Source organism: Pseudorasbora parva, chromosome 19 (assembly GCF_024679245.1).
Source record: "Pseudorasbora parva isolate DD20220531a chromosome 19, ASM2467924v1, whole genome shotgun sequence".
In the NCBI taxonomy this organism is placed as follows: Eukaryota; Metazoa; Chordata; class Actinopteri; order Cypriniformes; family Gobionidae; genus Pseudorasbora; species Pseudorasbora parva.
In genome coordinates, this window is record NC_090190.1 from 31,725,566 (window position 1) to 31,751,112 (window position 25,547).

The 25,547-nt window shown below is 37.1% G+C and overlaps 1 protein-coding gene across 1 annotated transcript; it reads left to right on the forward strand.

The window, feature by feature from the left end:
• Positions 1-1,390: 1,390 nt before the first annotated feature.
• On the forward strand, positions 1,391-24,723 carry slc9a3.1 (solute carrier family 9 member A3, tandem duplicate 1). The gene is made up of 17 exons (XM_067425852.1): positions 1,391-1,917; positions 3,356-3,658; positions 3,910-4,070; positions 9,718-9,796; positions 11,617-11,794; positions 11,915-12,135; positions 15,122-15,324; positions 15,429-15,518; positions 16,005-16,075; positions 16,164-16,293; positions 16,469-16,632; positions 16,845-16,962; positions 17,048-17,221; positions 17,304-17,352; positions 19,204-19,272; positions 19,392-19,650; positions 19,734-24,723. The coding sequence occupies exons 1-17, from the start codon at positions 1,692-1,694 to the stop codon at positions 19,750-19,752; spliced, it is 2,514 nt and encodes an 837-aa protein (XP_067281953.1). The 5' UTR covers positions 1,391-1,691; the 3' UTR covers positions 19,753-24,723.
• Positions 24,724-25,547: the final 824 nt, after the last annotated feature.

A 25,547-nucleotide genomic window follows, 5' to 3' on the forward strand; every position in this document is an offset into this window, starting at 1 on the left:
GTGACCTGTGGGAAACAGCATAGTCAGAATTCATACAAATTCTTCAATTGAAAACACAGGTTTTGGCTATTGATCCCAGTTGTCATTTGTTTATTAGTGCAGACTTGTTGGACTTCCTAGATGTGCATGCTGTGTGCAGCACCCCTGTGTTGCGCTACAACCGCCGCACATCTGGCAGTTTTGAACTGTGCGTGTGAAAGTGGATAAATGATGGCTGGGATTGGCAGTTGGACCTGTTTTTTCAATTGAAATACTGTGTTTACCAAATGTACACCTCTTATGAGCAAAATATATATGCAGGAATATAATTCTCAAAATACATCAGTAGTGTAGGCAACATATTATAGTTATATCTGTTAATTAAAGTGTTTTTCTTGCTTCTTTTTGTAGTCTGTAGAAGATCTAGATGTGCAAGCAGGAATTAAACTGATCTGGTCACACTAGTCACATAACATTGTTATATTTGAAGACAATATATTTTTCGATTTAAAAGTTGAATTTCTTGCCCAAAGCCAATAACAACACTTTTAGAGATAAGAAAATAGACAACTGTGACCGGTGGGATTTAACACAATAAGACACAAGAAAACTTAATTCGGCATTCGCGAGCTGACTGATATGTGCTTCTGTGAGCGTGCACAGAAACTTGTCTTGACAGCTTGCAAGTATCGAATTGATTATAACAGGCAAGACATAAAACACATGCAAATCATTTCCTTTCATGACAATGCAGTACAACCGACTTAATCTGCCCAGTGACATTCCGTCAGGCCGTCCAGAAAAGCTCTAGTCCGAGTCAAGCCCGAGTAGGCTAATATGCCTCCATGTCCCAAGCAAGTTCGAGTACTCCAACTCTAGTAAACAATTACATATTTTTTTTAAATATATATTTCTAGCCACTTACAATTGTCTAAATTATGATATTTTATTTCATTTCTATTTATTTTTTGCAAGTTTGCAAACCAACTATTGAGTGAACAGCCTTTAAGTAGCCTATAGGCTAGGTGTTTCAATATTAGTTGCAAAGGAAGAACCTAAAAGTCTCCTGCAACAAGCTCACTTTAAACATATTGCTACAGTAGGCTACTCAACAACATTTGCCTTCAAATACCTGTATTACATGTATATTAAGTGTCACAATGCAATTGTCAATGGTGTCTGTACAGTTTGTACCAAAATGTGCGCTAAAAGTTTTTAACAATGCTGCAGTAGGCTATACTGTAGGTCTGTTAATGTTGGCTGAACACTAACCAGCGTGAAACTTTTCAACGGAAGCATAAAGAGTAATCACCAAAAACGTGACAGAATAACAGTGACGTAGATCTCAGCCCCTTTCTATGTAACAAATTAAAGGCTGACTAGAGGTTTCAGCACTCTTGTTACGCTCTTTCTTACACTACCTAAATTGAGCCACTGCTCTCACCAGGACCACAAACACAGAGGGACAACTTATGCAAACACTAGAAACTTCACTTAGAGGGGGGTGCATTTTGAGCTAAACTAAATAAAAGAGGAATCTGCAATCCGTTTGTCTCTCTATGGACTTTTCACTGCAGGACAACCAAGCAGAAAAGAGCACAATAGGAACCTCCAATGGACCGGATTTTGAGATTCTGTAAATGACTAGGCTAAAATACAATCTGGAGATGAGAATGATACTGTGAGTGCATCTTTATCAGTCATCCATCGCAATGCCGAGCTCTACTTACCGGTATCTCTGTCTGAGGGCAGTTTTCCTCGTGTGTTGTGTTAACCCTTTAATACAAGGACTAAATGCAAATATGGACCTGAGTCCTCGTCATCGACTGGAACCGAATCTCACCGGACTTCCAATAGTCACATTTGAATGGCATCATGTTCAGACCCCATACCTGGTGATAATTTGGGTATTTGTGGCTGCATTGGCCAAACTATCAGGTATGTATATTCCCAGGTAACGGAACTTTGGCCAATGTTATGGCAAGAATCTTTCAAAGTTATGAGCAAATGTTCTTCCAGTAACATTAACAGAATGTTTATTCAGAAAATTTAGCTCAAAAACGTTATTTACACGTTTTTTCTTTCTTTTTCCAGAAACATTTTAGTTCCTGTCTAAAATGAAAATATGTCTTATCTAATGTTAACATAACCCATTTTGAACGTTCAGATAACATTCAGAAATAACATTTTCGTAACTTGAACGTTACATTTTTATTAGCTGGGTTAAACCATGAGGTAAAAATGTAACAGGTTTATTAAAAGTGTAACATCGTTGGAGACATCACATCAGTGGCACTTATCATTAATGAATTAAAGAGTTTGTTCTAAAGTTGATGTCATGGTTTAATGAGAGGTTGAATTTCAGTTAAATTGAGTTCTGAGAAAGGAAGATGATCTCTAGATTAATACCGTGTACTAGGAAGTATAGAAACAATACTGTGTGTAACTTGACAACTGCAAATTGAGCACAATAGTCCTGCCCTGCAAAGCTCACCGATTCACATGAAATAACGTTTTCCTCAAATTGCTACTGTAAAGGGTTTATAATGTAGCATGATGCTTGTGAATAATATGGTTAGTATAGTGGTATTCTTACCCTCCTTCTGTTATCAGTTGGCTTTGGAGTGGTGTAAACTGTCCACAGTTGCTGTAGCCTATCTTTTCTTTCCTTACGTGCTGTTAATGTTTGGGATTGGATTTTATTCCCTGTTTAATCATGGTCTCAAAATGTGGAAGAAAAATGAGGACAAAGAGTAAATAATACATGCTGTGCACAATTATTATAAGAAAACGATCATTTAAAATAGGTTAATAAAATAAGAATTAAATTGAATTAAATTTAACCTCCAAGTACCCGAGTATGAAAATCATCAATTATTTCGTTAAAATGAATCCAGTTAGTTTTGCATCTAAACACAGATGGTATTCAGACATTTTCAGAAAAATAAACAAACATAGAAAACACTGTTTAGCGCATATGTAAAGATCTGCCAAATGCATGAATGCAAATTTTACTGTATAAATCTTACATAATTTGAAATGGCAAAACCATGTATAGAATCTTTGGGCATGGCTCATGGTAATTGATCGTGTGAATGTAATATTTAAAGCTCACAAAACATACATTTGAACTCTTGGATAATATGAGGAGATGCCTCAAAAAGACATCAAATGATATAATAATAATATTACCCAAATCCACATCTTGAACAAAGTTGACTACAAAAGTAATTTCAAAGCATTCATTTGAAGCACATTTGAAGACTTAAAGTTTCTCATGACCTAAACCTAAGATCATATATTATCTTTAATAACAAATTATACTATCTTTCTTTGTGTAAAATTGCCATCTGTTCTCATGTCTCTCTGTATCTAGTGATTGAACTAAACCATCATGTCACCAGTGTGATCCCAGAGAGTGGTCTGCTCATCATTGTGGGCTTTATTTTGGGAGGAATCGTCTGGGGAGCAGACAAGGCACAGACTTTCAAACTGCTTCCTCCCACTTTCTTCTTCTACTTGCTGCCCCAGATCATCTTGGATGCAAGTTATTTTATGCCCAACAAGCTATTTTTCAGCAACCTGGGTGCCATTCTCATTTACGCCATCTTTGGAACCTGCTGGAATGCAGCCACAGTAGGCCTTTCGCTTTGGGGCTGCTATGAGGCCGGAGTGATGGGTAAATTCAATACTGTCATTTTATGCATTCATACTGTTCTGCTAATCTGCGTGTAATTCAGTACACATTGTATGTCTTTTATACAGATCACACCCACTTAATTCCTCTTTAAACAAAGCAAGGATATGCTGTAAAGCCCTTGTTGGCCCTCAAGGGCAAATATGCTCTGCATAGACTCTGCAATTAATTCAGTAGCGTTTATGCCATTATAGAGAATACTGAAATCATGTGTCAATTTCTGTAATCATCAGGTAACTTGGACATCGGCCTCTTGCAGTTCCTGTTGTTTGGTAGTTTAATAGCTGCGGTGGACCCAGTGGCTGTGATTGCCGTTTTCGAGGAAGTGCATGTGAACGAGGTGCTCTTTATCTTGGTGTTTGGGGAGTCTCTGCTCAATGATGGCGTCACAGTGGTGAGTATTCATTTCCTAAAAAGCTCTACATTTCAGGAGTATGTTTTGTTGCGTTGTCTTTGTTCCTGTCTTGACCTGGTTTCTAATCTCTGTCAGTTTCATTCAGTTCACCTGTTGCTTGTTATTTAACTCTTTAACACTCAACTCTTATTTAACTTGTTATTTAAAGATTAGTTCCCTTGGTTAGTTCTGGTATAAGTACTGTTTTTTTCAGTCATTTGTCCTGTCTCATCAAATAGCCCCTTTCACACATCAAGCATTTAATGGTAAATTACCGATAAGAGATCATGTGTGAACAGGACCTTTTCAAAAATACCAGTAAATTGTTTATGGCAATTTACCTATAAGGGAAGGTGTGAAATTAAGTAAATTGCCAGTATGATACTGTGTGTGAACTCTGAATGAAGAATGCCGGTATGAGCACATACAGAATCAAAACGCGCTGATGTAGGAAGTCTGCTTTGGGCCAATCATAAAGTTCTTATGGAGATGATGCAAATATTAGCCTGACAAGCCAGAACCACATCAAGATGTTTGGTCTGGGAACTTACCATTGACAGGGCTCAATCCGAGGGGCGGGATGAACGGTTGTCTTTCAAACTACCTCTGCATGCAATAGACTAGCGCTAAAACCAACCACAGCAACGTGAAGCGGAACCTCCGCAACTCTGCTGTCATTATGTTAAGCCCGTCCACCGACTCTATACACAATGTGATTGGCCTGACCAGAGTTTGTTTTTATCAGCCCTCATTCGCTGCCGCTAGGGTTCGTCCAGATTTCTAGGCAAGCAATTACTCTTTTTTCCCCCCATATGTAAATATGCACTAGATGAGCATCTTTGACCGTTGTGCCACATCTCTTTTTTGTGCTTGAGACCCTTCCTTCTTTTCCATTCGTCAGTGCTGCGGCTCTGCAAAACTATGTGCGTCTCATGTTTTTAAGAGCAAAATGCTTTCTGTTTGATCATCCCCTTATACCTGTCACTTAGACGTTAAAAATCAAATTGAACAGGTCGTAAAACTAAAGTTATTATTAAGTGTATTTATATAGCACATTTCATACACAATAGTAATTCAAAGTGCTTTACAAAGAAGGAATTAAACAATGAAAAGAAATAAAAATAACAATAAAAGGTGAGAATAAAAAAATATATTAAATATATTAAAAAGTTTAGAATAAAAAGGATAATGCATAGATAAAAAGTTTACAATCAAAAATAAAATACAGTATCTGTCTGACGTTCAAGTCAAGTCAATTTTATTTATATAATATAGTGCTTTTTACAATGACGATTGTGTCAAAGCAGCTTCACAGTGTTAACAGGAAAATGATGCAACGGAGCCGCTCTGGAGAAAACAGTGATGTCATCTAGCTTTTTTTAAGTATTATATAGTATTGTAATTTTAGTTAATAATAACTAAATAATATACTAATTTAGTTGATATAGTTAATTTTGTTTAGTAATTAAACTTATATTTAGTGTCCCCAACTGAGCAAGCCAAGCCAAAGGCGACAGTGGCAAGGAACCAAAACTCCAACAGGGGCATAATGGAGAAAAGGAGACCTTGGGAGAAACCAAGACTCAGTCGGGTGCCAGTTATCCTCTGGCCAATTAACAAACAGTGTATGATTATTATTATTCTGGCAACCTTACAGATCAGAAGTCATATTAGATCTGAATATTCAAAAGATCTGCGACATCACGCCGGAGAAGGTTTTATTGAGGATGACGTGTCGATGAGATAATTTCAGAGGGGAGACTAATTGACACGGTCTCTGCAGACACTTCAGGGATGCGTTGGTCATGTCCAGGCGCAGGTCCACCATCTGATCTGGATACGGCCTGGATCAGGCTGACTGCAGTAAACGTCGGGATAAACAGAGAGACTTACATTAGCTTAGATTTTACTCTTTTATGACATCAGGTGTTAAGGGAAGTGTTCCCGGTTCCGGCTGACCTAGTTCAGTTAATTGATTTGTATATAACACCCTCTAGACATCTCCATGCAGAGAGGTCCAATTTCTCACCTGAAATTGGGCAGGGGAGCTCTAGGCTGCACTCACAGTCTGCTCTTGGTTAACCTCAGGTTCATTTCCCCACTACAATGGATCACTTAATCCAGGAACCTGACTTAATCCAGGAATCTGACTAATGCTTTCCATTTACCACAGAGTTCAACCATCATGGATCACTTCCCCCCCAATACAAATACTTGTTGTATTGTCTTTGTTGAGAAAGATAACACATTAAGATACAGTGGACACAGTGATCATCCAGTAAATGAACAGCTAAACAGATGCGAGTCTGAGTTTGAAAGTGGCTGCTGTTAGAGCACATCCGATCTTTTCAGCAAGCTGGTTCCAGCTGCGGCTGGCATAATAGCTAAAAGCAGACACTTCTTGATTTGAGTGAACCCTTTGCATCTTTAAGTGACTTGATCCTGATGATCTGAGTGATCTGTTAGGCTTATATTAGTCTCAGCCTCTATTGTAATGCGCATGAGGCCTGTTCCATGAAGCTAGCTGAACAAACTCTTGAGTTTCAGAGTAGGTTTAGAGTTGACAAATCCAGATAAATCCAACTGGGTTTAGATCAAGTTCAACCGTTCCTCAAAGCTCGGTATAAATGCTCTCTTTCAACTCAAGTTTAATCCAGAGTTAGCGATTAACTGTAAAGCATGTGCACCTGAATGTGTGACACGTGCGGCAAACTGCCAATCACCGTGTCTGTTTGATTCACTTCTCTTCTGAAGATTGAGATATCCGTTTTGAAAATTATCATGAAATGAAATGCATTTACAAAGCAGGAATAAACACTGATGCTACAGTTTGAGAAGATAGCTGAAAGAATATCTGACTATAACAATGCATGATGTGAATCAAAGAAATATGCATAATTATTATAGGTTCACAAAGAGCTCAATGAATACACGTTGTTTAAAAGAATTATGAATGCATGTTTTATATTTATATTAATATGTGGCTACTTGTCAATTAATATAATAATTATATTAATATATTATATTAATTAAAAGTAATTATAATTCGTATTATATAAATATAATAAATAATTAGCGCCAAAGGATAAGCAAATTTGTCTTTGGTTGTCTTGAATGTTTTTTTCACTATAAACTGCAAATTTGGAACGAGAGATACAGGGGGTGTGGCTTTATTGCGTCTTTACTTGCAGCTGATTGGTCCAGTTTGGGTTTGAGATCTCTAACCCAGAACAAAACCGGCTCCAGAGCAGGTTAGCCTTGTAGTGTAAGTTACCATGGTGATGAACACCGCTAAAAACCAATACACCTTCTTGAGCCCGAAAAACCAGAGTTTGCTCAAACTAATCTCGAACTTACCTGGATAACAACTGAAACCAGCTTTGTGCAACAGGCCACTGGACAGTTGGCTGAACATCTGATGCATATGACAAACTTACCTGGAAACACGTCAGGAGTTTTAAAGTCGTCATCTGATTGGTTTAATTCTACAGGATGTCCGCCAGACGTGTGTGTTGCGTTCTGTTGCGTTCTTTAGAGGTCCACCTGGAAACAAATGCCGTGACGCCTTGTAGAAGAACTTTACAACTGTGACAATGAGTGCTTACCAGGATCAACTAAACACTCAAAATTATGTGAAGTTCACGGCTTCATTGTTACAGTAAATTTGCTCATTGTTCTTGAATGAATCATTTATAGATGCACGATCTGTGATCGTTTGCGTTACAGTCAAACCATAGACTGTAAAAAAATATGGGCGTAGAGTCCGTGACATCACTCATTGGATTCCGAAGAGCCGTTCTGAAGCTTAAAGTAATTGCGAGCTGGGTGTTGCCATCTTGCTAGCTAGTCATGGCGTGTCACTCCCGGATAACAGAAAATGGGCAAAAAGGCGGGATGTGCGCGGAAGCTGAGGTGACGCAATGACTATAGACGGCAGATAAATGCTATACACTTGTAACCATGCCCTTAATTATGCAGAACTTTAAGGCTTTATATAATGTAAACAAATGAGTTATAAAAAAATTCATCCCCCTCACGGTTGTCATGAAGGTCAAAATTAGCCGTATAGGCCAAAACCGCATTTTGTACCAGGCTGTAAACATGTTTTTGTGCTGTAAAGTTGAGAATTTTACCATGGGGCTCAATGAGATTCTGCTCCCTTTTGGAGCCTGTCTCTAGTAGCCAGTTAAGGAATTGCAGTTAACATTACTTCTGTATTGGCTTCAAGAGAGATCGCTGGAGGTTGCCACTTGAGTCAAACGTCCTCTTGGTTGATCCTTGACCAATGAAAGCTGTGATGGAGTCCAGAACTCCGGTCAGTCTAAAGGTCTGGCTATGTGATATTAAATAAGCATATCTGAAATGTATCGAGGTCCTAGGCCTAGGAGTGTTTTATAAACTAGTAACAGTATTTTTAAATCTATTCTGGTGTGATATGGTCATATTTTCTGGTTCTGCTCAGAGTCCTGGCAGCAGCGTTCTGTATGAGCCATCACGGTTCTTAGCCGTACGAGTCTTATGGTTTTTCTAGGAAGGGAAGTGAGGAAAACATTACAATAGTCCACCCTGCTGGTGATGAAAGCATGAACAACTGTCTCTTTGTCTTGACTGGAAACAAAGCATCTAATCCTTGCAATATTTTGATGATAGTATGCTTTTACATCACTCAGTCCATTGTGGTCTTCCGGATCCCCGCTTCTACCTCGTTCCCATGAGCCGTAAGCTCTGCTTTAGACCTCCGAACCTGCAGGGTCACCCTGGCTCCGTGTCTCCTCTGCTACATCGTTATTTATACATCGTTCATGGAGTGTTTTATGAAATGTTTTAGTTGTATCTAACGCTTTAAGTGTTAGTTCAACCAAAAATGAAAATTATTACATTAATTACTCACCCTCATTTCGTTGGACACCCGTAACACCTTCGTTCATCTTTGAAACACAAATGAAGATATTTTTGTTGAAAGCTGATGGATGTCTGAGAAAGGCTTCAGAAAGGCCTCCATTGGCATTCAGTACATTCCCACTGACCCACTCACAAGACCCATAATAGGCACTAAAGACGTCATTACAAAGTCCATCTCACAACAGTGTCTGTACAATAATTTTACGAAGCGACGAGAATAGTTTTTGTGCGCAAAAAAAATCAAAATAATGACTTTATCCCCCAAGTCATTGTCTTCTGTGTAGGTCTCTGATGTGAACTCACGCGATAGCCACGCTCCTCCTCTTCCGGGTCATGTATTTGAACGTTGGAGCTGCGTTATATTCTCGCGCATGCGTCGAGTTCACGTCAATAACTTGGTGGATAAAGTCGTAATTTTGATTTCTGTGCGTACAATAACTATTTTCGTCGCATTGTGAAATTATTGTAAAAATATCTTCATTTGTGTTCTGAAGATGAACGAAGGTGTTACGGGTGTCCAACGACATGAGGGTGAGTAATTAATGAAATAATTTTAATTTTTGGGTGAACTAACACTTTAAATGTTATTCAGACATCATTCAAAGGAACATTACCATAATGTCTGAAAAAGTATCATATGTTTCCTTAACATTCGCATAACCAAGAAAAAAAACATTCATTTTAGAACATTTAGAAATAATGTTAATAACTTATTGTAATATCTTATTTTGTCTCTCTTTTCTAGGTGCTTTACAATGTGTTTGATGCTTTTGTTGCTCTTGGAGGCCCAAGGATTGACGCTGCAGAGATTTTAAAGGGCATACGTATGAATACTCAACTCCACCCATTTATATATATATATACAGTCTTGTTCAAAATAATAGCAGTACAATGTGACTAACCAGAATAATCAAGGTTTTTCGTATATTTTTTTATTGCTACGTGGCAAACAAGTTACCAGTAGGTTCAGTAGATTGTCAGAAAACAAACAAGACCCAGCATTCATGATATGCACGCTCTTAAGGCTGTGCAATTGGGCAATTAGTTGAATTAGTTGAAAGGGGTGTGTTCAAAAAAATAGCAGTGTGGCATTCAATCACTGAGGTCATCAATTTTGTGAAGAAACAGGTGTGAATCAGGTGGCCCCTATTTAAGGATGAAGCCAACACTTGTTGAACATGCATTTGAAAGCTGAGGAAAATGGGTCGTTCAAGACATTGTTCAGAAGAACAGCGTACTTTGATTAAAAAGTTGATTAGAGAGGGGAAAACCTATAAAGAGGTGCAAAAAATGATAGGCTGTTCAGCTAAAATGATCTCCAATGCCTTAAAATGGAGAGCAAAACCAGAGAGACGTGGAAGAAAACGGAAGACAACCATCAAAATGGATAGAAGAATAACCAGAATGGCAAAGGCTCAGCCAATGATCACCTCCAGGATGATCCAAGACAGTCTGGAGTTACCTGTAAGTACTGTGACAGTTAGAAGACGTCTGTGTGAAGCTAATCTATTTTCAAGAATCCCCCGCAAAGTCCCTCTGTTAAAAAAAAGGCATGTGCAGAAGAGGTTACAATTTGCCAAAGAACACATCAACTGGCCTAAAGAGAAATGGAGGAACATTTTGTGGACTGATGAGAGTAAAATTGTTCTCTTTGGGTCCAAGGGCCACAGGCAGTTTGTGAGACGACCCCCAAACTCTGAATTCAAGCCACAGTACACAGTGAAGACAGGGAAGCATGGAGGTGCAAGCATCATGATATGGGCATGTTTCTCCTACTATGGTGTTGGGCCTATTTATCGCATACCAGGGATCATGGATCAGTTTGCATATGTTAAAATACTTGAAGAGGTCATGTTGCCCTGAAGAGGACATGCCCTTGAAACGGTTGTTTCAACAAGACAATGACCCAAAACACACTAGTAAACGGGCAAAGTCTTGGTTCCAAACCAACAAAATTAATGTTATGGAGTGGCCAGCCCAATCTCCAGACCTTAATCCAATTGAGAACTTGTGGGGTGATATCAAAAATGCTGTTTCTGAAGCAAAACCAAGAAATGTGAATGAATTGTGGAATGTTGTTAAAGAATCATGGAGTGGAATAACAGCTGAGAGGTGCCACAAGTTGGTTGACTCCATGCCACACAGATGTCAAGCAGTTTTAAAAAACTGTGGTCATACAACTAAATATTAGTTTAGAGATTCACAGGATTGCTAAATCCCAGAAAAAAAAATGTTTGTACAAAATAGTTTTGAGTTTGTACAGTCAAAGGTAGACACTGCTATTTTTTTGAACACACCCCTTTCAACTAATTGCCCAATTGCACAGCCTTAAGAGCGTGCATATCATGAATGCTGGGTCTTGTTTGTTTTCTGACAATCTACTGAACCTACTGGTAACTTGTTTGCCACGTAGCAATAAAAAATATACTAAAAACCTTGATTATTCTGGTTAGTCACATTGTACTGCTATTATTTTGAACAAGACTGTATATATATATATATATATATATATATATATATATATATATATATATATATATATATATATATATATATATATATATTTATGAAAACATAATAATATTCATTCATTTAGCTTTTGCAAGTGTTATTTTTTTCTCACTTCTCCTTTGTGTCCCTATAGTTTCATTCATTGTGGTGGCATTTGGAGGATCGTTTCTTGGCGTTGTGTTTGCCATCCTGCTGTCCCTGCTGACCAGATGCACCAAACACATACAGATCATCGAAGCCGGCTTTGTCTTTGTGGTGGGATATCTGGCTTACCTGACAGCAGAAATGCTCTCCCTCTCTGCTATACTTTCGTAAGAGTCTCTTGAACAATGTAACACATTGAATTTGGGAATATACAGAAATATAACATTAGCCTAATGTTTCAATCAGTTAATATAGCTCTTGAAAAAGATCGGCTCTCTGTGTCACAGGATCACTTTCTGTGGTGTCTGCTGTCAGAAATATGTGAATGCTAACATGGATGAGAAATCGGTCACAACGGTTCGTCATGCCATGAAGGTGCTCGCGAATGGCTCAGAAACCATGATCTTTCTATTCTTGGGCATTACAGCCATTGATACGGATATATGGGTCTGGAACACAGGTTTCATTCTCCTCACCCTCCTCTTCATCTTTATCTTCAGGATCATAGGTGAGTGCAGTTAAACAGCACATCAAATCATAATTTAAAAAAAAGTATATTAAAAAAAGTTCCACAGTGGTAACAAATATATACAAAAATGCAACACAACAGCCAATTCCCATTGTACCCCAAACTCACTTTGCAAACGGATTAGTCAAAATTTCCAGTCCAAAGCTGGGTTATAATTGGTGCTTCAATATTATTTCATAATCAGCTAAATCATAAACTCTCATTAATTATTAATAAAAAATGATTGTGGTGATGCTGCATTTGTATAGCATTATTTATAAATATTATATATATTAAATACCTAAATATTCTAAAAGAGTATATGCTGAAATAGCAGCTGTATGGCCAGTGTGTGTGTATATATATATATATATATATATATATATATATATATATATATATATATATATATATATATATATATATATATATATATATATATATATATATATATATATATATATCAGAGTTTCCGCTAGAAAAAAATGGTGCCGGTCAAAGTGACCGGCAGAGGTTTCGTTTTCCGGACGTTTTGATGATATGCCGGTCAAAAATTCCTGAAAGCAGTTTGTGTAACTTAAAAAAAAAAGACATAATCAGGCCGTTTATGCAACATGTTTATTAGCCTAACTTTCAAATACGGAAAAAAACATGAACGTCCGATTGGCGTCAATCAACCAATTTTTTTAACTCATAGGCCTAATTGGCGGGTGGGACAGGTGGGACATGTCCCCACCACTTTTTTTTATCTTGCTTCACGGATGAACCTAACTAATACAAACAAAACATCTCTGGTTAACTAGAAGAGTATAATTTCATTCGTTTGTTAAATAAGAGGCGATCTGGCGCTCGTTGCCGCTGTTATCAGTGGAGCAGATTTCTCTCGCGGCTCATGCAGTCTCCACACAGACGAGCGCTTTAATCGAACGCTTAACGCCGTGTCAGAGACTTTCTGTTTGTTCCGGTCAGATCGCGAAACAAAATGCACAAAAACTGTTCCTGCTCTTGATGTACAACCACTGATGGTATTCGGTTTTGATGAGAGAAAAAATAGGCTACGAGGGCATATTAGAAACGAGAACTTCTGACAAGTTTAACGGACTAGACCAGGGATTATAAGCAAAGTGTGCAAATCTATTTGCCTTTATTCACGTGAAAAATCCTGGCACAACACTATTGTGTTTAGATGCAATAATTAAACGCAATTAATAAATTTAATTATAAACTCAGTATGTCTCATTTAGTTGGTAACATTTAAATTGGCCACCGTGTGAAATGACAAAATCATATAATAGAATATAACAGTATAGCTAACTGTAAGCAGGTAAGCACTACAAGATGTTTTTGAATGCATTAGAGAAAACGACAAAATTACTTATTCACAAAATTACGTGTGTGAATAAGTGCTACCTGTTTAAAATGTGCTTGCACCCGATCAGATTCAGTAGAAGGTAAAAAATAAATAAAAAATTCCGAGTAAAAAAAAGCGAGTAAAAACCACAACGCTAAAAACTTAAACATCCCGCTCATGCCAATCGCCGTGATCATCTGTATAACGCTGGTTGTTTACCGTGAGTTCTGAACACTGCATGTGCTTATTTAAATCTTTTCGTTTCTACACATATTAGGCTACATATTCCTCATGTCTGTGAGGCAAGCCTGCTGAGTTTCAGTTTATTTGAGACGCGCTTCAGTTAATGAGCAATGAAAGCGATGGCTTCCGCGACCTAGTCTACTTATTTATATCTTATTTATTAAATACATGCAATTAACCGAAGAAACCTTTATTAAAATTAAGAGACAATTTGTACAAAACGAAAGAAAGGCTTTTTACAAAACAAAACTTAATATTAAACTAAATAGCCTATAACCACCAAAATAATTTCTGACCCACTTGCATCTTTGCACTTATAGCCTATCATAATCAGATGAAATCTAAAAATAATATTATAATATTTAAACATAAATATGAAGAAAAAAAACATTGTTTAATGGCTACAACAAGTAGCCTATAGTAAGCTACAGATTTATGTCATGTCTGAGCTGGATTTGAACGAACATCATTTTACTGATGGGTTCATGAGCGCGCGCCTGCGGATTATTGAGCTGATCACACCGGCTCCGCTCCGCTAATTAGTCATTACAGGCTCGTTCTCGATACTTACACGGGCAGGGCCGGTCTCTCGGGTGCATGGGCTCGGGTAGGGTTGGGCTTTATTTTTTTGAGCCGATCTACGCTCTAGTTCTGGCGAAAAATGTAGTGCTGTGCCGGCTCGTTGTCCTAAATTGTTCTCGTGATGGAGCGGTAGTGGAGCGCTCTCGGAGCGAGTAAAAACCACAACGCTCCGACTTTTAAAAAAATCGCTCCTCACTCCATTCAAAATCTCGCCGTTCCGCTCCGCTCACATAGCCTACTCTGCTTCGCAGGCTGTGGAGAATTGCAATCCTCCTTAGCCACGGAGCACTGTCATGACAGCGAGGGCATCACGTCGCAGGCTTACGGTATCGATAAGAGGCAGTTTTAATCTGACAATTTGACCGAAAAGATTTCATTTTGTCGGACATTTAATTTTTTTCCCGGCCAATGTCCGGTAATTACCGGACAACGGAAACCCATATATATATATATATATATATATATATATATATATATATATATATATATATATATATATATATATATATATATATATATATATATATATATATATATATATTCCAGAGCTGTATATACATATACACACGCATACGTACAGTTTATCACGTTTTTATTTTCTACTTATATAGTAAATATATATCTTAGTTGTAGATTCAGATTCAGAGTCGTGGGCTATTGAATGCTAATGGTAGGTTCATTAATTATTTTAAATAATTAATCTTGAAATAGAACAGAGAATGAAAAATAATAAAAATAGACAAGGCATCCTCTTTCAAACAATGATATGTTTTAATGATATGTTCGGGAATGTTTGTTCTTTATTTGCAGGTGTTTTCTTGTTTACTTGGATGTTAAACAAGTTCAGATTGGTTCCCATTGAGCTCATTGACCAAGTTGTAATGAGCTACGGTGGCCTGCGAGGGGCAGTGGCGTACGGATTAGCAGCCATGCTAGACAAAGACAAGATCCCAGAGAAGAATTTGATGATTAGTACCACACTCATTGTGGTGTATTTCACTGTCATTCTTCAGGTTAATCACACACCCATCACTCCTAAAATAATTCTGAGACTCAAAACGGTTAGACAATTTTTTAAATGTCCTGGAGTTAAATAATCTGTTTTGTGTGTTTTTAGGGAATCACAATGAAGCCATTGGTTCAGTGGCTGAAGGTCAAAAGAGCAGCTCACTCTGACTTGAAACTTGTTGAGAAACTGAACAATAGGGTAAATGATTTTTGAGTTTGTTTAAATATGATTTAAATATTTACATTTATTTTGCGTATTTATGTATTTCAATGTCTTTGTACAGTTTCAATGTCTCTCTCTTACACACACACACACACACACACACACACACACACACACTCACACACACACACACACATATTTATTTTACTTATTTATGTGTATTGTGTAGTTGGTGAAAAAGTTTATATATATATAAACTTATATATATATATATATATATATATATATATATATATATATATATATATATATATATATATATATATATATATATATATATATATATATATATATATATATATATATATATAAACATTTATTTAATTATATATGATATATTTATATATTTATTTAATTATTTATTATATATTATATATTTATATAGTATATGTATTTATTTTGCAAATTAATTGTTTTAGAAAATATTGAATTTTTAAGTCATGTTTTATGGTGTCTTTATAGGCATTTGACCACATACTAGCAGCAGTGGAGGACATTTGTGGCCGTATAGGAGATAACTGGTGGACCAGAGGGTATGCTGTCCTCGCTTTTATGAATAAACTAAAATATTTATATAATCTAAAATGTATTAATATTAAATGTGTTAATACTCTCTCTCAGCTGGAACAGGTTTGAGGAGAATTATATCAGCAGGATATTGATGAAACCTAAGGCCAGAAAAAACAAAGACTACCTCTTTAATATTTTCCACAAACTCAATCTGGAGGATGCTATGAACTACGTCAGTGAGGTGAGATCATCGACTGGCTTCATATATCGCATAATAATTTTTTCCTTTTAACAACAGAGTTTTCAATAGTTTCATATGCAAGCACAGTAGATTGCATTGCACCTTTTCTTCAGTACTGTGACTGTCATCATTAAAGATCATGAAAAATGTGTAACCCCTTTCTTTCTCCATGTAGGGTGAACGTCAAGGTTCTCTGGCCTTCATCCGTAGCGATGAAGCAGCTAACATAGATTTCAAAAAACAGTTTGGTTCAGAATTTGCAGATGTGATGCCTGATATAATGGTTGATATGTCAAAATACGAGTTTGGAATCGAAAATATTTCAGTAACCTCAAATGTGTAAGTGCACTGACATGTTGAAAACACATTTAAAGACAACTGCTTAATCAGTGTTGATTATAAAACAATTATGGCTAATGAAGGAGAGGAATAATCAGATCTACATATGGGACTAAGAATCTTTGCCAGGGTTGCAATGCACAAAGCTCAAATCAATTCCTAGATGGTGAAATGTGGTAATAACTAAGATTGATTTATCTCTTGTTGATTAGAAAAGACACTATTCCCTCAATATCCCTGGATATCCACGGGCAAGACAGGAAGAATGAGGTGGATGAAATCAATGCCCATCATCTTCTACAGCAGCACCTGTACAGGAGCAGAAAGCATGTATGAATCGCTCTTCTCAGACACACATACACACATGCATAGATTTTGCATCTCATTTGGCCAAACTGTTCCTCTTTCTGAGCAGCACCGTCACAAATACAGTCGCAGTCAATTCGGCATCAACCAGAGTGAAGACGAGGTGCAGGAGATCTTTCAGAGGACCATGAGGAGCCGCCTCGAGTCCTTCAAATCTGCTAAGATGGGTGTCAACCCTGCCAAAAAGATCACTAAGCACCACAAGAAGGAGCTAACACATCAGGTATTAGACCTCTTTTAAAAATATCAGTCAGGAATTGGGATTGAATAGGATTGCACCTCAAAATGTATACATATATATTCAGATGCCTAATGGACACGCAGAGGGCACAGGACATCCATATGGAGATCAAGGTAACAATATTTTTTATTAGCATAATTTATTAAGATTTATACGACACTGAGAAACTGGATATTGAAGGAGCTTATTTTATTCATTTGAATTAATGAATCTGAGTGTTTTTATGCATACATATATCTAACATAAAAGTTTGTGTTTACATAATATATGTGTGTGTGTAAATAAATAAATAAATAAATATATATATATATATATATATATATATATATATATATATATATATATATATATATATATATATATATATATATATATATATTTAACATTTAAATTACATTTTTATATTTTGTCAACAAATATATATATTAAAGGTGGGGTAGGTAGGACTGATCTAAAACACTTTTGTCCAAATTTGTTTAAACTTTCTTTATATGTCAATGCATAATTAAAATGTAAAAAATGTATAAAAATCGAGTGACTCTAGGCTTTTTAATCTGCAATAAACACCGCTCATTATTTTCGTTCGGAACGAAACAAATGATTGGCTTGGGCGACTGTCACTCTCTCTCGCTACCATGGTGACCACCGCTTTCGCTACAGGTTCTGCCCACGTGTGCGCACTCGTTTGATTCGAGCAGTTCAAGAGGCAAGAAACCTAGACAAAATAATGGCAGAGAAAGAGCATTCAAAATTCACAGTGCAGGGTTTTACAGTCAGCGAAGGCAAACAATGCAAAGAATTCAAACGCGAGTAAACATCTGCGTGGCTTTTCAACGATGGTGAGAACTGAGGGACCTGAAAAACGACTCATTGCTGGCTGTATTTCTGCTGGACAGGTAATCTTTCATTTTGATTATACATTTTTTTGGTTTATGTTTTCATGAAGCATGTATCGAGAGCACATGTAGCTGCCTAATATAGCTAACATAACATTACTTAGCATAAAGTTACAATGTTATACACTTAGCCATTAGTAGAGATGATAAATACTCAATATGTTTAGCTCAAGTTGATCGCTGTTGTGTTGAATTTCGCAAAATTTAACTTTAGATAAAATGCATGTGTAAAAGCTAGTACAACGCATCAAGGAACTTTTTTTTAGAACTAAGTTAGCTTTAGCTACTAATCAACAATGCTTTCATCATGGAAACTCTTACATGCAGAAAACTGTAAATGTTATGAATCTTACACGAAATTCATCTTCATTACAGTATAACTGATGTTATTGGAAAAACATGATGCTACCTGTTTTCTTTGCCTTATAAATATAACTAGCTCGTTACCGAATCCAACAAAAATATATTTTAAACTTTAGCAGTACCGGTATTCTAACTTGATAGTGAGTACTAAAAGACATCTTATTTGTTTATATTCATACTGATAAAGTTAGATTTTTTATTACATGGGATTCTGACATGATGTGACTACATGCACTCTGATCGTCTCAGGTAAATAATGCGTCTTCCAGCTGATTGGTCGGTGAGGCGCGTTCATGTATTTTGGGGGCGTGGCTTTGAAAAGAGCCCAGAAGGGAGAAGGTGGAGTGAATGGAAATAATGAGCCATCTTTAAAACAGTCCTGAGAGGTCTACAGACACTCATTTTTTATACTTTCTTTTTCAGAGTACTTACATATTATGTATTGATATATAAAGAAAGTTTAAACAAATTTGGAAAAAAAAGTTTTTTAACCAATTCCTACCTACCCTACCTTAAAATGAACTGAAAAAAAATGAACAGATACTTTTTTTAGTTCATAGTTCCAAAATACAAAATATAAACCTCCTCAACATGTCATTTACTCAAGTAAAAGGCACTTTGCATTAACAATGGCACATTTCCTTTATTTATTAAAATTTTATTTTATTTTTTTGTTTTTTGACATAGCATAATTTTGTATTTTAGTTGACAGTGCTGTGGGTAGTGAGACAGGTGTGAATAATACTTTCATGAGAGACACATACATAGTTGGAGGTAAGAAAACGATCTGAAAAAATATTACTTTGTAAATAAAGAGCAATAAACCTATACAATAGTGTTTAAAACACATTCGCATAAGTACGTTTGTGTGTTTCCTCCATATCTCATTGAAGCTGGCATAGAGAATCCAGCATTCATGCCAGATATGGAGAGTCCTAATCACAGCCCACCCTGGCTAATGGAGACTGAGATGGACATGGCTGTCGCACCCTCCCAGAGGGCCCAGAGACGCCTGCCCTGGACGCCCAACAGACTCCGGCGTCTTGCACCCATGAGGATCAGCAACTGCTCCACAGACTCCTTCCTGATGGCTGATGTTTCTTTAACTCTAGAGGAGCACGAGGAACAGCTGCAAAGGGACAATGACGATATGTGAGTACACATTCACCTGTTTACCAATACTTATCTGAAAAAAAAGATGCATTATTACTGACCATGTTTATTTCTGACTACAGACGACCGGTCTTTGAATAGATACTTCAGGACGATTAGGAGGCGTGTCACAAAGCACATCCACGGACGTGACAGTTCCTGTACCGTCTTCAGCAGGGGTGTCTAATCCTGCTCCTGGAGGGCCACTGTCCTTCAGAGCTCCGATCCTAATAAAACACACCTGAACCAGCTAATGTCTCACAAGGCATACTAGAAACTTTCAAACAGAGGCAAGTTGGAGATGAACTATGCAGGACAGTGGCCCTCCAGGATCAACTTTGGACAACCCTGGTCTACAGATTTCAGTCCAATCTACAAAACGAGGTGGAACTGGAGAACTGCTATAGGAAATCCCACCGAAAATGCCAAACACCAATGAAATTTCATAAAAAAACAAAAACAAAAACAAAACATGGATGTTTCAAGCACTTTGTAGAATTAATTTAGAATACATTAAGGGCAATATACTCAGGTTGAGTGAGTACAGTAGTAGAAAAAACAGAAAGTTGAAAAGGAAGTCTGGCCTTTAAAGGGGCCCTTTTATGTGTTTTCCTTTAGTGAGTAATGTTGCTGTTTAAGCCATAGACACAAATTATCAGATGTAAAAAACAACAACAAAACAATGGATGTAATGTCCATGACATCACCCTGTAGATTTCTGAAGAGCATTTTTGAAGCCCACATGTGGGCGGAGCCGGCCATCGCCATCTCTGCAGTGCGTCACCACCAAGCGGCAACCTCCAACGGTCTCTCTTAAAGGTGCACTATGTAGTATTTTTGCAGTAAAATATCCAAAAACCACTAGGTCGGTGTTATATATTTTGTTCAGTTGAGTACTTACAATATCCCAAATGTTTCCTACTATTTGTAAATTGTGAGAAAATTGCTATTTTAACCAATGAACCGGGACGTGTCAGCATAGCGTTTGAGCGAGTTGCCTGTCAATCGCATCATATCTGCGTTACCCTCTGTTTTATTTGGCAGAAGCGCTTGTCCCTTAGCAGTGTGAACATGTCACAGCAGCGCCGAGCGAACGCACAGAGGAATAAATAACATAATTTTGAACGTACTTAAATGTATCTAATATGATAAACAGAGCTGCTTTACCTTATAATCATGACCGGAAATGCAGAAGTGCGGGCGTCCGGCGACTGTATCCCGTCCCGTCATAATAAAAGTTTAAGGTGTAACAATCGTGCTCAGCTCCTCAACACTCGGTCCTGCTCTGCATCACACTACAGTAACGTTAATAACCGCATCCATCAACATGATTTCTGCCCGAGTCCTATTTTCCACCGGCTGTGAGGTGAAGACCACATGTCCCAAGATTCTGCGCTCAAACTTGGCCTCATCAAATTACGCCTTTGTTTTGAATAGGCGACCTCTAGTGGACGGAAAGTTGCGTAGTGCACCTTTAAAGCCAATACGGAAGTAATGTTAATTCCAATTCCTCGACTGGCCACTACAGACAGGCTCGAGAAGGGAGCAAAATCTCATTGAGCCCCATGTTAAAATTCCCTACTTTACAGCAGAAATAAACATGTTTACAGCCTGGTACAAATTGCGGTTTTAGTCTATACGGCTAATTTTGAATTCACTGTGTGGGGGGTAAATATTTTTTATAACTCATTCGTTTACATTATATAATCCCTTAAAGTTCTGCATAATAGAAGTCCTCTGTGTAGCTCGCAAACTCACAGGCTCGGCTGAAGTGCGCATCGAGGGCGCATAGCAGCCGCAAAGGGGATGCTCACAAGATCCCTTTTTTAAGCTTAAATGACAAATGGGACACCCTACGGTCCTGTGGACTTAATGGACACGCGCACGCAGTGGCCATTGTAAGTCCACAACACCAAAAGCGCACATGAAATGTGCCATTTGGGACAGGGCCATAGTCATTGCGTCACCTAAGCTCCACCCACATCCCACCTCTTTGCTTATTTTCTGTTATGCGAGCGTGACTTGTGATGACGCGTTGCCAAGATGGCAATGGCCAGCTCGTCTCTAATTTAAGCTTCAGAACAGCTTATCGGAATCCTATGGGTGACGTCACGGACACTACGTCCATATTTTTTTTACAGTCTATGTTCACCACACGTCACTCCTGGATATCAGAAAATGGGCAAAGAGGCGGGACGTGGGTGGACTAACAGACAGCAAACAAACGGCTAGTAGTGACAGCAGTGGCAATCCACCTGTCACTCAAGTAGCCACGCCCTTAATTATGCAGAACGTTAAGTAAGGGATAATGTACACCCAGCCGGTTGTTATTGCAGAATAAACCCCCAACAGTGTTCAGGACCCCGGTGTGAAGCGGTAATAAGACCCGCTTATTACGCGGCTACAAGTCTCAAATAAATTAGACACAAAATATTGTCTTGAGATTAAATATTTTATTAACTCTTACGCAGTTAATTAGCTCTTAACAGTTCCAAACTGCTTTAAGCCTTTATCTATTGCTGCTAAATGTTAAAAATGAATGCTGAAAGGGTTAGTTCACCCAAAAATGAAACCAAGCCTATGATTTACTCACCCTCAAGTCACTATAGGTGTATATGACATTCTTCTTTCAGACAAATACAATCGGAGTTATATTTAAAAAGTCCAGGCTAACATTAATCCAAGCAGTAGTTACAACGTTAGCTGTTTTTGAAGTCCATAAAAAAATGCAGCTGTCCGCCAAATAACGTGCTCCACACGGCTCCGATGGGTTAATAGAACCTTCTGATTTGAATCGATGCGTTTGTGTAGGAAAAAATATCCATATTTAAAACTTTATAAAGAAACCCCGCCTTGAAGTCTTCCATTGTAGCCATGGCTGTTTAAATATTTAACAGCCACAAGATGGCGCCAGCGTTAAGCATAGAAGTAGTACTGGTCAAGATAACTTGAAGTAATAACCTAGCAATGCGTGATTGACCAATCAGAATCAAGTATTTCACAGAGCCGTGTAATAAGGCTTAATATGATTTAAATGGACGAGTTATTAAAAAAATTCACCCCCCTTACAGTTGTCATGAAGGGTAAAATTAGCTGTATACCAAAACAATTTTTTGTACCAGCCTGTATACATAACTTTTCTCTACAGCTGGCCCTTTGAACATGGGGGAGATATGGTATTGACTCCCTAGTGGCCAGTTGATGAATTGCCGTTTAAGTCACTTCCGCGTCGGCTTCGAGAGAGACCGGAGGGTTGCCGCTCAGTTTAAGCATGAACAAGTTCTACAAGTTACAGAGTCACTACAAAAGGAGTTATTATCTATATTATTATCACAATATTCCTCATTTAAATAATTCCTGCCCAAATCATTTGTAAAAAAAAGGGCAAGGCTGAGTTTGTGTTAGTAGTGTGTTGAAACTTGCAGTTATGATACGCGTCGTGACCATAGACCGTAAAAAAATACGGACCACTCGACATCATCCGTTTCCGCTTGCCAGATTTGAAGCTTTCAGGCGGCCTGCACGGCGCTGACATCTTGGGGCAGAGTCTGCGCAGTAACGATTTCGGGACCGGAGTTGCGCAGTAGAGAGCAGGAAGTAGAGCAGGAAGTACTGCTGCGATATCAAAAGCCCGCCCACACTCTTGCAGATGTAGAACAATTAATTATGTTGGTGTGAAATAAAGTTATGGAATTGTAGAAATTAAAGCTAAAGCTCCAATCTGCTGCCAAAAATCCCGAAAAAAGTCTGTTAGTTCCTCAGTGACAACTTCACTCATAGAAGACGTCGATCTCAGCTGTCAATCACCCCCCGTTTTTATAGATATCAAATAAAACTAAACTCATTTTAAAAACGAACACTTGAAATGAAATCATCGTGTTGAAGTGTAATTTAATTTAATTGTTTGCCTCGCGTCCATTAGAAAACACAGAGGGGCTGCTATACTGGAACCGGTCACCGGGGGGCGATCAAGGCGAGAAAGCTTCAGTTTCTGACAGGGGTGCTGCAAGCTTGGTCATGACATCTCAGAAACTTGCTGGAAGTGGTTGACCAATCAAAAAACACTTGTCCAGCCGACCTATCAAAGCACATTGCACTTTTTGGATGGAGGGGCTTCATTGAGACAGGAACTAAAACGTGAATATATAATATTCAAGCATGAAAACCTATTGTAGTAGACTCCAAAAACCAAAATCAAGATTTTGAAAGAGGGCATAATAGCTCCCCTTTAAAACAGCCAATAACCTTCAGTTTACATCACAGCCATGAGCATTATTTGCTATACTTTTTTACTTCTAGTCAGTTTTTAAAGGAATACTGTATATTTGCTGAAAGGGTTTTCTTGTCAACTTTTTCTGCAGGAGTACACTAGCACTAGTGTAGATCGTCTCAAAGTAAAAACAAAATATGCATAGGTTTGATTGTATTGGATTTCTTTAATAAAAGCTGTGTGGGTTGTAAGAGGGTGAGAAGACAGGGATGAATATTGTGCAATAATGCTGATAGAGGGCAAAGCCAACCTTGTGGTTTCATTTTTAATGGCACTTTACGTCACCTCTTTAAGACACATTCGTCCCTGCACTGCAATATGAACGTATATTAACATGGAAGGTGTCAAGTAAATACGTAAATGAGTGAGTAAATAGTGAGTTTCCCCTTCCTCTGGAAATGTCAGAATTCTGAAAACAGTAGAAATCAGTGGTGATGTTAGTATTTTATTCTGTATGTGAGTGAATAGAGGTGTTAATTCTTCTGAACTGTGTTTGTGCATGGGAAAGGTCATATTTTAAATCAATCAGTTTTATCTTGTCATTGAAATAATGTATTTCTCTGAGCATTTTACTTTCTTTTGTGGGATTAATAAAGTATTTATCAACATTTCTATTTATCTAATCTTACTGCGTTCACCATCCCGCTTCACTGATCTACATCAGTTCGATTATAACATTATTATTGAAATAAAATGTTCACAATGTAATATTCTCAATATTGAGCTTACAATGTAACAAGTGCAACAAAAATGTTTACATTAAGACATTTATTAAATTATAAACTCACAAAAATATTTTCATAATTGTAATAGCTTTTAAAACATAAAAGTATTTCTTTACAGTACATTTTTAAAAATCTTTCACTTCCTGCTAAACAAACTACATGCTAAATGCAACAGATTTATTATTATTACAATATTTTTATTAAACATAAAGCATTGGTATTTCTTTACAGTACATTTAAACATTTTTAAATCCTCTTAACCTGCCTACAAAATCCACCAGATTACTGATAATACTGTAAAAGAATACTAATGCTTTATGTTTAATAAATATAATAATAATGATAACAATAATAATAGCATGAATATTTAAATGTTGCATTTCACAGGTAGTTTAAGACTAAATTTAGATTTTTAAAAATGTACAACTTATGTTTTAAAAGCCATTACAATGATGACAATACAGCAATGTTCTGAGTTTATAATGTCACACATTTCAATCAATCAAATACTTATTTTCCTCACTGTAAAAGCAAAAAAATATTGTTGGTTTAACTTAAATTAAATAAACTGGTTGCCTTTACATTTTAAATTAATTGAAAATAAAAAATAAAATAAAAATAATTACAATAAAGGAGATTGGTTTAATAAATAGAACACAAATAAGTTATCTAAATCACATCAATTATGTAGTTAAATAAAATCATCTGTTTTTCATAAATCAATTCATACATCGTGAAAATATTTAAAGTAAGTTGTAGAAAAGTTTCTGTGCTTTTAAAATGTTTAGTTTAAAAAACAAAATCTTTCATATATATATATATCTATCTTTTTTCTCAGATTTAGTAATTTTAGTACTTCCAATTATTTCAGTTATTGCCAAAGCAAAATTTCTAATTTGCAT

Coding starts and splice junctions, on each gene's coding strand:
- slc9a3.1 (XM_067425852.1), top strand. CDS start 1,692: ATGCCGAGCTCTACTTACCGGTATCTCTGTCTGAGGGCAGTTTTCCTC. Junction 16,076..16,163: donor GATAACTGGTGGACCAGAGG/GTATGCTGTCCT, acceptor ACTCTCTCTCAG/CTGGAACAGGTTTGAGGAGA. Junction 17,353..19,203: donor ACATCCATATGGAGATCAAG/GTAACAATATTT, acceptor TTTGTATTTTAG/TTGACAGTGCTGTGGGTAGT.